At 35.9% G+C, this 13,882-nt stretch overlaps 1 protein-coding gene across 1 annotated transcript in view; it reads right to left on the bottom strand.

The window, feature by feature from the left end:
* LOC126168267 (calcium-activated potassium channel slowpoke) overlaps positions 1-13,882 on the bottom strand; it is a 908,898-nt gene that overhangs the window by 484,509 nt on the left and 410,507 nt on the right. Inside the window, exon 11 of the mRNA XM_049920542.1 lies at positions 7,857-7,969. Coding sequence (XP_049776499.1) covers positions 7,857-7,969 — 113 coding nt within the window. The remainder of the gene's footprint in view (positions 1-7,856; positions 7,970-13,882) is intronic.

Below are 13,882 nucleotides of genomic sequence, written 5' to 3'. Positions count from 1 at the left end.
CAGCTTTATGAATTAATTTGCAAGCTTCACTTCCCAGTAGCCACAAGGAGTCTTTCTCATGCAGACTTTTGTGCCCCATTGTTAGTCGTATTAGAATACACATATATGATAACTGTAAAAACAGTTCACAATTCTATATCACTTTTGTTGCACAGATAAAAGGACTCAACAGTATTTGACAGCTTAAATGACAAATTCTAGTTACAGCCATTCTTATGCATGGTCATTAATCAGGGATGTAGTCATTGGTTTGGTATTTGATATCAAGCTTTGGAGGTAATTGCTAAAACTGTTTGACCTATATTGGATGAAGTCCTTGCATATTCTTGAGTATGTAAAATTTCTGCTGTATTTCAGAATACAATAAGCAGACAAAGGGATAAAACTTGATTGTGTGACCCAATCCATTCTGCACAGAATCATAAGAATTAATTAGGGGAGGTATGTCCACATCACATGTTCAGGCCATCAAATTCCTCATATTCCAATCTCAGAACTCTATCACGTAGCTAAGAGATATCATCAGTGATACTGAGTAATTGGTACTATTCATCAGTATTTGCAGATTCTAAAGACACATATACAACAAGTACATTCCAATTATGTATATAGATACCTTTGCAGCAGCATATGGAAACAATCAAATGCTTACCAAGTCTAATGAACATTAAAGAATTATAATTGTTCTTTGGGAGTTACAATATGAAGTTTATTCTGAACATAGCTGTATAGGAATTCATTACCAGCCCCCTCAAAAGCAAATATCATTGTGGATATGTGAACAGCCACACACTCATGTGATAGTAAAATACTTGATGCCTGTCAACATGAGGCTGTTGCAGCCATCTGCACATTTGTTGTGTGATTAGGTCAATAAACACCAAAAACAGCTGTGACACAAATGTTCACCCTCCGCCATGTCATTTGCAGAGTATATTTGTTAGTCATACAATGTAGGCTTTCACGGCTGGTGTTGTCCTCAGTTAAAACTTCCAGGATGAGAGGCCGTGGTTGATGTACAAAATTTACACCTAATTTTTTGTCTCCATCTGCAGGAGACATCATCTGAGGTCATCTGGCTACTGCCGCAGAGGCTCCAGGTACTCTCGCATTTAGAGAGTGCATAGAGGACACCACCATTCGTCACATGATGCTGATGGTATGCCTATCTTTGGAAGGCGTCATCATTCTCGATTAAGAGTAATTGATTGTCATTCTGCTGGCGCATCGTCGACATCCATATTTTGTCCAACTTTAAAACTTCCTCTTTTCTATTATAATTATTTATGGTGTTTATGAATCTCTATTGCTTCTTTATACATGCATGCATGATAATGGGATGTTTGTGCTAGAATGCTTGTCTCATTAAATTTAATTTCATGGTTCCCATCTTGAAAACCATGCTCAGCTACAGCCGATTTTTCGATCTATCCTAAGCGACAGTTTCTTTTATGTTCAGCTAAGTGGGTATTTACACTTTTTTTTATTGATCCAATATATACTTGTCCACAAATGCATGGAATTTTGTATATTTGTTAGCTTTGTAACATTACGGATATACTACAAGAATAATTCAAGCTCAAATAAACTTGTAGGGTAGATGACAAAGCTGCTTCTAGCGATTGGGTAAAAAAAATTTACAGCACACAATGAACATTGATAGTTAACATATTAAGCAATAAAAAGCTTGGACCTTCTGTGCCTGTATTCTTTCAGGTTTAGCCACAGAACTTCAGGTGGAACTTATCCTTTTTATTTTTTTTAAAAGAAAGCACCATCTGCTTCCATATAAATCTGCATGGTCCTGTGTTTCTGGTTATACAAAATGAGCAAAACGAGTTTTTTTTAGTGTACATGCAAATGATAATGAGTGAAAAAATGACAGTGGTTTGAATTCTTTAATTCCTCTCTGTTATTTACTCCTAAGTGAAGAATTTACAGCAAATATATGATGATATTATTTATTCTGTTACAATTAGGGTTTACAATAGGACTTTTAAAAGATAATCAGTTATTTCCATATCTATTGCCTTCCTGGACTGAATCTAACATTTCATTTACAATAAGAGCACCATATATATGACATGAGTAGAGGCATATCAAATACAAGGAAATGTATAGCCTTTCAGCCTGAAACATAACATTTATTGTCTAGTATTGAAGAAGGCTCCAGAAATTAAAAATATAATAGACAAAATTGTTGAGTTCCACACTACATTCAGTCCTCTTCAGAAATGAATACACAACTGACAGAAAAGTTACATATGTGAAGCACCGTAGTAATTTTAAAGACACTGAGGGAGGACTTAACTACGGCATTGTGGGAGAAACTGTTACAGGTGGACTTATTCAGTGAGTGTGAAAGACTACTGACAAATGTGTCATTTTTCAGCTTGTGGTTAGAGGTGTCTTGTAGCTAAGAAGTTGCACTGTCTGGTACTACAGGTGGTATAGTGCATTGCATGACTGGTTAATCAATTCATCATCTGCAGTAGGCACTATTGCACACCAGTATTGGAATGACAGGAGATCAGTTTAGCAGCCTCCTCATCATTAACCATCACAATACCAAGGGTGGGAGAAGGAGTGGGGTACTTTATCCTCAATTCTTTAAAATACTGTAGACTAGCCAGGTTCTGTACTTTATGCTTTAAATTTTTGAAAAAAAAAAATTGTTTTTAATGTAGTCTTCTACCAGATTCCACAAACATTTTAAAATATTCCATAAACATTTTAAAATTTTCAGTTAAACTTAACCCAAAATTTAAGTCTTAGTAGCATATGTCATTTCTTACTATGAATATTGTATTCGATATTCTCAGGTTCACAGCCCTACACACACATGAATGTCTCTTTAGAAAGTATGTTGTAAATGTAAGTCAACAAAAATTAACAAGCTTTTTTTAAGTCTTTTTGGGTGGGCATAAAAATCTCCCCCCTCCCTTGTAATACATGTTATTGGAAATGTGCTGGTAATGCTAGGGTTCATGTAATCTTCATAAAGTCAGAAACACTTCTTATCCTTCAGGGAGATTCTCCATTATCATGAGAAGGCACACTGACCCTCACTCTTCTCCTCCAATGAAGAAAAAGATCTTTGGCAGAACCAGCTAATAAATACTGTCTGCTTTCTCTCCCCGCCCCCCCCCCCCATCCCCCCCTGCCTCCCAAATCAAATACAGAATAGATGACTTAACAATCATATTATATTTTTTGATGCTGCATGTCTGGAGCACAGCCATATATGAAAGTGAAATGTGGACATGGAAATGTATGATAATAAGAAAATGGAAGCATCTGAAACGTGATGCTATAAAAGCACGTTACACATTACATGAACAGATAGCACACGAAATGAAGAGATACTTATAGAGTATAGGTGAGAAGTCCATGGAAAAATCTCATTAGAAGAAGGGACAATTTTGTGGAGCATTTGGTATTTTGCCTCTGAATAGATAACTTGATACCGGTGACAGTACTAAAGAGGAAAAATTTAAAACTAGAACACTTAAAGAAAATTAATAAGAATTCAGTGTAGCAGGTATAGTCTCTAAATATGAGAAAAATTCAAAGGTGGCTGGTATTAAAGAAGTTTTATGACTGTTACCTAAAAGAAATGTTACAGATAGGATAATCTGCACACATATTTAAGTCTGAACCATCGCACATACATTTTCATTTTTTTTAAAGACAGCCTGTAACTCTTAGATCAGACTCAGAGACCACATTATACTTTGACTAAGGCATCAGTGGATGGCATTATTCACACTGCTCTCTTACTGTTAATGCCTGGTTTTGATTTCAGGGTCACTTCTCTTTTAGATAACTCCTCGAATGTCACCAGCCATCACATAGCTAAATGAATCCTATTAGGACTGCCTCTGAGATAAAACCCTTAGCGGTGCCAGCAATTGGATGCAGATTCTCAACATGGCAGTCAGATTTGCTGGCCACAAAGGTAATGAGGCATTCATTAGTTGCGTTATATGAAAATAAAGTTTTGCTCAACATCCCATTAACCAAAATTTGCAGTACAATCGTCAGCATGTTATATGTTGTGCACAGGAAAACATAAATAACTAGAAGCACTACAGCAAGAACTTGTTTGAAATGTTTCCTAACATCATGAAGGATTTTATATTATCAAGCTGAACCTAAATGACTGAGATGCATGTTGTTTATGCTGATTTTGTCTAGCTACAATAGAATGAGTGATCAATGGGCAGAGCTGTGTGACCAAGTATTGCAGTTCCATTTCCAGAAACATCACAAATCAGACTTCTGTTACAGATAGTGATTTCCTTTTCTACAAAGACAAGAGTGTACTATGTGACTGAGCTGTAACTGCTGTCTGGACCAATTTTATATAATTTACATCAGACCAGGCAGAACTAGCACTCACATCACATCAAGTATTTCTTATTCATTGAGTATCAAAGAACAGACTTCTTATTTTTATAGCATATGTTCCAGCATATAGTTTTGAGAGGTCTTATTGGTACCAATATGATTTTTATTACAAATGTTGTCTTCTTTTATATGTCTCTACTGTTTGTACAAATCCAGTACAGTATTCTTCAGAATTTCCATGCATTGTCCATCACAGTGGATTTGTTGCAACAAACATACAAATAAACAAGAGAGTAAGGACATCTTCACTTTTTGCCCCTTTTTATGTCAATGAACTTATACAGGAAAGTGTACCATCAAATTGTTTGGTTAACACTGCTAGAGAGCACAAATCTGTTGTTTAATCTTTTTACACTCAGATTAAATTTTGTAGGCATGTTCTTATGCAAAATATCTGTTTCTGATGTGTGTTCATATTTTAGATATGTTGATCCTCAAAAATTGAATTACAGTTTATAACTGATTTTTGTTGTATAAATGACACTACGTAAACTTTATGTTCAGTCAAAGTGAAAATTTTATGCAGAGTGAGTCAAAAAGGACTTTAGAATATTGGAATGATACAGAAATATATTGAGATAACTTACAGAACTGGTACATGGTGACATTTTGTAGCAAACAACCTCAAATTTCATATAGAAATGTCAAATGTCATTTTGGTTCAATGTCACTACCATTTACCAAATATATGGAGCTTGATGAATGCATAAATTCATTAACAGTCAACAATAAGTGACAAGGACATGGCATTCTATGAGAAAAGTAGAGAGGGTGGGTGACAAAAAAATTAAAAAGGCAGATATAGCAGTGAATTTAAGACACTCTGAGTACCATAATTTAATAAGGGAGATGTTTATTATGCCAGACCTGTATAAATTGTGAAAACAGTAAGGCTTCATTGGTTTCGATGAAGATGTTTTTAATATAGAAATACACATCTTCCAGTTGTTATCTGGGTACAGAAGACCATATGTTTACAAATTAGAATGGTCAACATGGATTACAATTACAATTCCTCTTTAAGGAATTTCTACAAATTTCTTAGATTTTTATTGCCATCATTTGTAAATAACTTTTCCTTCAGAGAACTGACACACTTCAGCAGTAGCTGGAGTGCCTTGTGAATAATTGGCAATCACTATGTTTCTTATACAGTCATTGTTGCAAAGAAATCAGTCAATCAAGTCACAATCAAAAATACTTATTTAAGATAATGTAACAGTTGTAAGTCTGTCTTCATATTTCTCAATGATTATTATGTGCCTTTTACTAAAATTTGTTACACTGGTTGTAATTTTAAGAAGAAATGCAGTTAAGAACAAGAATTTCTGTGATACCATTTTCTTAATCCTACAATCCTCAATATTCAAGAGTGCTTAAAGTGAATGGGTTCTATGATTTGCCTGAAACCAATGACAGGTGCTGCTGATAGTGGGAGTAGTAACACCAAAATATAGCATACTAACTCCAGCAGGTAGAAATTATTTCTTTGTTGAGATAGATTTGGAACGATCACTTCCTGCAAATTGTACTCAACTATAGATCACAAAAGTTTTGATAATGCATTCGAAAAATCATCATGTGCTGGACCACTCTACTTATGTTTGGGTATTCCATACACTGAGTGGAACACAGGTTGAAACAAACAAACACTTACACAAGAAAAAGAGTCACATTATATATCAAACAGTGTTATAGCAATAAAATTAGCTTCCAAATGTACAAGTGTTAATTAAAATCCAACATGCATAAATATCAGTTAGTTATGGAAGTTTCTATAGTGAAATAACTAATTTGGGGCTCATCTCAGGCTTCTGCACACCAGTGCAAACTTACTCGCTTGCTTGTGGGAAAGTCATCCCGGTGAATGAAGGGGACAGAGTTTCTGTATACATCTCGCAGCCCGTTCCTTGCAGATAATCGTTCTGCCAGGCTTGAGTATCTGGGGACTGAAACACGAACCACGATTTTTCAGGAACGGGAAATCAGTATTCTACAAAACCCAATGGTTTGATTTTGATGTACAGCACCATCCACGTGCGACAGACCATCATGTGAAGCCAGCACATGTATTCCTCCTTGATGGGCAGCCCCAAATAATATTGATAATGGAATAAATCAAGAGACTGTTATTAGATTACTGTCAAGCAGCTAGACATAGGCAAAGATCTAAACACACATGTATGTACGCCAAAATTTAATTTCCAGTTGCTTAGGATATAAACGCAAAATATAGACCAATACAGTCCAGTTAATAATCCATATACAAGTAATACTTCTTGAGAACTGCATGCTATATGGTGTAGAGAGTCATGAAGATAAACTGAAACAAGGAACACAATGAATCACAGATATCATGATGGTATGTGAGATAACACAAATCATCACAAAACACAGACAAAGGACACACAGTATGTACCTAAAGAATTGCCTCTAGAAAGTTGCTAAAAGATTTACAAAGTGATTACAGATAATAACTGAAGAGTCTCCATGACAGATGCTACAATTATGTATTAAAAAAAGAAAATGAAGTTACTGTAAATCTGAGAAGCTACTGAATCTATCACAATTTTTTGGTCTTGGAACCCTTGGGGATAAAACATGTTTCTTGTACAAAAAGGGAAAACTTGGCATTACATAAACAGAATCACAAGACTGTAAGAATGTTGAGAATCATAATAATGCCTTTATTATCTTCTAAAGAAACAATATTCTGTCTTTTTTTTAAAAAAAAGGAAAAGAAGAAAAAGTATTTGGCATATTTATAGCTAATAGAAATCTTATGTGGAACCATTTACTTGTTTCAATGACCTCAGTAATTAAAAATATGAATACACAGTGGCTCCCTCCCTAGTCTGCAAATAAAACTATTGAAACTTTTGACAGATCATTATACTTTTCTTTTGCTTATTCAATGTATTAACTAAGATGGGCCTCTTCTCAAATAACATCTCATTGAATGTTGTGGTTCAAATTCTGCTCTATGACAAAAATATCTTGTCATTGTTCAGCCAAGTACAAAGAAACTAGAATTTTTTTATGAGAGAGAGAAAGGGAAGGTGGGATAAATATTTCTTCAGACCTTTAGCTCCATTAAATTTCCAATTACATTAAGGAGTGGTAATGACATAATGAAGATTTTTCATTTACACTTTTGATTACATTCCTTCATTACACAACCAGAATAGTCAACCCTACTTTCTTTGAGTTTTCAGGCATCTGAGGTGAAAATAATGAGAGGTATCAAAAGAAATCTACTAGAGTCACAAGAGAGAGAACAACAATATTAATGTGATAAATTTATTAATTTTAGCAATTTATTTTTAGGGGTGAAATACTTCATGGCTAGACAGAAATAAAATAGGAACAAATGAGAAGAAGTTGTAGCATAGACCTATAGATACTGAAATAAATGCAAAACATAACTGCAACAGCCCACTACTTACTCGGTAGCCTGGGCAAAAGGCATGCCTATAAATGTGGGACTCAGTGTTTCTGTGTACATCTCCATGCCAGTTCCACGTAAATAGTCGTTCTGCCATGACTGCATATCTGGTGACTGGAGACACATATTACATGATGAAAAGTTTGCAATTCCTAAACTCTGAATTTATCAATTCTTAACACAAGAAATTATTTATCTCTGTTTGTCTTTGAGAAAACACATCCAGATGACCTCACAGCAACCTTCAAATTGTTTTACAGATCTAGGAGACAATTAAAATCTCATTAAGTGCTATTACTACACAAAAAATCTGCCATTACATGAAACACTCCTCACAAAGTAATCCCATTTTCTTCTCTAAATAATGATGTTCTGCAATTAATCAAAAATTTTGGTGAAAGTCAGGTGCCAACTTACATGTCAATAAAACCCATGTATACATAACAAATAAAGGATCAATTCTAACAACTATGACTGTAATCCCTGCAAATAAAGAAATTAATAATAAGACTGAATCCAACAAAGAGGTTGTGTGCATGATTTATAAAAACATGCAGCTCAACTGCAGTTCAGCCTCTATCCCTGTAAAGAATATTCACATCCTGTGAAAGAATAAACAACTGTAGTTATGAATGTTAAAGTAATAACAGCACTGTTATGCTTATGGACATATATTTTACATTGTTAATTTTTTCTTTGCCCTAATAACGAAACTGAATAATATTTTATATTATTCTTCATATCTGTTTATCTCCATTCAGTATATCTATATAAGTGCTCCATAAGCAACTTTGAGGTGTGCAACGGAGGGTATTTTGTATACCACTGTCAGCCATCCCCCCCCCCCCCCCCCCCAAGTCCCTTTGAGGCACTAGATAAGCATGTGCTTTACTTTTTAAAATAGGAACAAATAAGGATAACTGACCCAAAGTGAATGTTCTAAATGTAGACTTTTCTATTGAGAATCTACTAAGGACTGCTACAGCAGATATACACAGAAAACAAGAAGAAAGGCAGGTGGTCAAGAGAAGTTAAAATTAATACAAAGCCTACAGCAGGAAAAACACACCATTCTAGGTTATTTTAAATTCCCTATCTATACTTCATTAACTCTTACATAATCCTTGAAGTGCACAGTACTGGACAATGTAGAGTATGAAAACAAATGTTAATCAATTTCTGAACAAGTACGTTTTGGCCTGAAGGCCTTCCTCTGATAAAACAACATACAAACCCACATTCACACAAGCACAGCTCACACCATATGATCACTTGTTTTCGGCTGCCATGGTTTTGTTCTCCCTGTCTGCGACTCAACATCACCACTATATATGGTGATTAGCAATCTACCCATTTCATAATATTCTCATTATTTCATTCTGGATTTTCCATTGTTTGATTTTGCTAACCACTTTCTTGCTTTAACATTTACAATCACTTTTCACTTAAACTATCACTTGCAGCTAACGCAAACAATATTATAATCATAAGAAGATGTTTGTGATTGCTACAATACTGTTGAAAAACTTTTTATTCATTTTCTGACAGAATCACATTTGTAGTTTTACATGACCAGATTCAACTGTATAAAAATGTCATCCCCAGATGAATACATAGCATTGCAGACTTGACCTCATTAAGGACAAAGAACTGTCATTGTTAATTATCCTTAACACTAAGTAATAGCACTCTCTCCTACCTCCCATTATCACCATACACAACATAACATGCACACCACAGTCATCTATAAGAAACAGTTGTATTTAAAAGGAACCTAACATGAAAGTGACATTTGCACAGCAGTGAGAAAAATGAGGAAGAAAAACCTCTTTCTCACCACAAGGAATGGGACAAGCAGAAAGGACATGCTATGTAACTTCTACATTTACTACTTACAATTTTCAGATAGTGTACATGCCACTGTCTTTTTTTTTTTTTTTTTTTTTTTTTTTTTTTTTTTTTTTTTTTTTTTTTTTTTAAAAACACTTCCCACATGGAAACTAATTTTTGAGAGCACTATTACCAGTAATAACTTTCTTTCCCCTTTGAAATTGGGAAATTTACTGTGTATACCAGCTGTTAGCAGAATCTAGGTTCACTATTACAATAGGTCTTAAGACTTGCTTAAAATGCAGTCATGAGGAAAATCTCAGATGCACCATTTCCAAAATAAAGAGCTGGTATAGAAGGTCTAGAACATATTGTATATATACTTCCAGCATGAAGGTCTAATTAATGACTGGTTTATGAAATGCTAGTATTCTTTACTATTATACTACAAAATCTGTATCGTAAATGAGAATTTTAACAGTTAAATTACAAATCATAACTGCAGTATAAAATACCAAAAATAATGATCTTTTGTCTCCTTTCCTATGAGTAAAATTCCATCAGCTAATTAAATATCAGACTCCTGCAACTTATGGTGGTAATTTGGAGTCTTGTACCTGGGCAGAATGAAAACCCTATCTCCTATCCTCTTAAATATTCTGAACGTAAGTATACACTCGAAAAGAAATAATTACAACACCCTTTTAAAAAATATTTTTATCTTACCACTAAAATATCAGTTGATACCTGTTTAAAACACCTTGTATTTGATTAAAGCATAGAATGCTTTACTTAATATATCAGACAACAAATTTGTTCAAATTGTTAAAAACACATAAATGTAAAGTTTCTAAACATTTTAGAGTGACCTGGTTCTTAGTTCTGAATCAACAAAAAGTTGGACAATTTTGGCAGTTAGTATTTTGTATCAGTGTTTCTTTGTGCAGTAGCACTGTAATTGCCACTGTTCAAGTCTGTGTTTCATTTCACTGCACTGTGTTTGGGCTATAGCAAGTTACGAGGTAATTGCTAGTCCATTGTGGGTATTATTTGAACTCCTTTTATTTGTTTATTTGAGTGTGTCCCATAGATCCATTAGAATGAGTGATTCAACAGGGGGGTTCTTTATGATGAAGCAAATATGAGAAACAGTGGTAAGAATTCCCATCTGGCTAAACAATTTGTGACAGAAGGTTCTCAGACTTACAAGTACTCTACAATGGAATCTTTTTCTTTCTTCCTTTCCCTTGCATTCATCCCATCTAGTACAGAGTTCACATTTTCAGGATCTGGTCAACTATATGGTTTACTTAACTTCATGGGCAGATACCATTTTTAACACCACAGTCATCATGGTAACTTCTGGTAGGGAAATCATGTGTGTCATCTGTCTGTGAACCACACAAACTTTTTTGTAAGTTATCGCACTTTAACTGTTTTCGTACTACATCGTCTGAGGTGAAAGTTGAGTATCAGCCCTCCAACTGTCTAAATTAGCATGGGAATCAGCTTTAAGTAATGCTCATGAGGGCTCTCGTACCAACCCAAGGTCATTAATCCACCATGGGGATTCGGTATTCAATCTGGGTCTAGTGCACCTCCCTGTCTCACTAACTAGCACACTGTGCATTTTGCTTATATAAGAAGGCACTCTAAAAATGGTTGTACTCCATCTTTTCTGAACAATGACAATTTTTGAACAAGAAAAGAATACACTCCCTTTCTGACCATTTGGTCACCACTGCAAGACAGCACTCTTAATGCAATAGAGCAGTCAAGCTCAATAATATCAGAGATGGAGTTTCTGATGTCTCCAGTTTAGTCTGAAGTCTAAGTGGAGGTCCAACTCTTTACAACTGCTGGATACTGAAGATCATCATGAATTCATCTCCAGTCCGCAGCTTGTGGTCGCGTTCTCGCTTCCCGAGCACCCTGTCCCAGGTTCGATTCCCTGCGGGGTCTAAGATTTTCACCTGCCACAAGATGACTGGGTGTTTGTGTTGTCCTCATCATTTCATCATCATACATGAAAGTTGCGGGACTGTACTGAGCAACAATTCGGAATTTGTACAGGCACTGATAACCGTGCAGTTGAGTGCCCCACAAACCAAACATCATCATCATCATCATCATCATAATAATAAATTCATCTCCATTTCTGTGACTTCATTGAAACTGCATAAAATTTGTCTTTCTATGGTTATCATAAAGGTAGTTAACATTAAAACTGTTAAAAGACTTGTGATACAATGTTGTTGGTAACTATGGTTAACAAATTTTCCATTAGAAAACTGGTGTCATCTGCACACATAGCAATTTTGCCCTTATCACCATATGCATCACCAGACAGATCATTAGTATAAATCAGAAACTGTAAACGACTCAGGACAGAACCATGTGGGACTCTGTGATGAATAACACCTTGCCCTCCACCCTGAATGAGATAGCTATCCCCAATTTGCAATCTACAGCTTAAAATTTTACTTTCTGCTTCTTGTTGGTCAGACAGTATTTCAGGTTACCTAATTAACCCAAGATGCCACTGGACTTTCTCTAAGAGTAGTTGGTGATCTATGCAATCACAGCCTTTCATAAAATCACAGAAGATACCCACTGGTGAAGTGTTCTTGATTATAAACTCTAAGAAACCATCCACTAATTTGAAGGCTGCCTATTCAGTTAATATACCCTTCTGAAAACAAATATGCAACAACTTTTGAATACTTGTAAAAATACTGTAAAAAGTTAAATTGGTCAGTAAATGTCTACATTCGGGGAATCATATTTTCTTCCTAAAAATGGAAGTTCACTATCTACAGAGGTGATAGATACTTGATATGAAGCAAAAACAATAGTGTAGTATGTTAATTATGTGATTAGGGAAGGGAATAATCACTCCCAACTATTACTCTTACACGCACCAGTCTATATGTTCGATGGATATTGTTTCTTCCAGTTCCTGTACTCAAGAAAATGTTTATAGGCTGCATAATAATTTCTGATTAACATTTGCTTTGAACACTGTAGTTTTGGTGCTGTTATTTTGATTCTGCGTCAACCAATTCTATACTGGTCTCCATAAACCAAAGAAAAATAATAAAAATAATGTCAACTGATACACTGAAAATTGAATATGTTGAACACTGAAAAACCCAGGAGGGAATAATGACATGGAGGGGGACATGGAGGGGGGGGGGGACAAAGAGCTTCTACACATTGGAGGTATTGACCTAAAGGATTTCTGAAATAGAAACACACACACCCACACATTCACACAAGCACAACTCACACCCGCCAGTGTTTCTGGCCACTGAGGTTGGACTGTGTACAGCTGCTTGTTGGAGCAAGCAGGGACATGGTGGGGCCACGGCAAGACATTTAGGTGCAGTCAGGAAGTTTGAAGGCGAAGGGGGAGAGAGTTGAAATGAAGAGAGGTAGAGGAGGGGAAAAGGACTAGTGGATGCATTGGTGAAATTAAAGTTGTGTAGTGCTGGAGTGGGAGCATGAAATTGCCAGCTGTCAGATTCCTCCACCCACGAACCCTGCCACAGTGCCCCCATTCCAGATCTCCAGTCTTTCCTCAAACCCCTAGGGCCCCAAGAGAAACTCTACTCTCAAGGACCTCGTAGACCAACAACTTCAGCCTACACCTTGTAACCAACCATCATGTATAAAAGATGCCAAACATTTCCTCCACTGACTCTACACAGTTTCTCTTACTTTTTTACATGGTGCCCTGCTTTTCACTATTGAAGCCAACTCCCTCTACACTAACATTCCTAGTATCCACAGCCTTGCGCTATTGAACACTACCTTATCAAATGCCTGACTGACTCCAAACTTGCAACTTACTTCCTGGTCACTATGACCAACTATATGCTCACCCACAAATACTTCACCTTTGAAGGCATCACCTACAAACAAATCCCTAGTACAGCAATGAGCATGCATGTGACCCCATCCTGTGCCAACCTATTCACAGGCCATCTACAAATATTCCTCCTAACCACCCACAATCCCTAACCCCTCACGTGATTCAGATTCATCAATGACATCTTTGTGATATGGACTGAGGGTGAGGACATCCTATCCACATTCCTCCAGAACCATAACACTTTCTCTCCCATTTGCTTCACTTGATACTACTTAACCCAACAAGCCACTTTCCTCAATGTTAAACTCCCCTCAAAACTGGCT

This window comes from Schistocerca cancellata, chromosome 1, assembly GCF_023864275.1.
Source record: "Schistocerca cancellata isolate TAMUIC-IGC-003103 chromosome 1, iqSchCanc2.1, whole genome shotgun sequence".
NCBI classification, from domain to species: Eukaryota; Metazoa; Arthropoda; class Insecta; order Orthoptera; family Acrididae; genus Schistocerca; species Schistocerca cancellata.
Note: the sequence above shows the minus strand (reverse complement) of the source record. Positions and strands in the feature narration are given on the sequence as shown.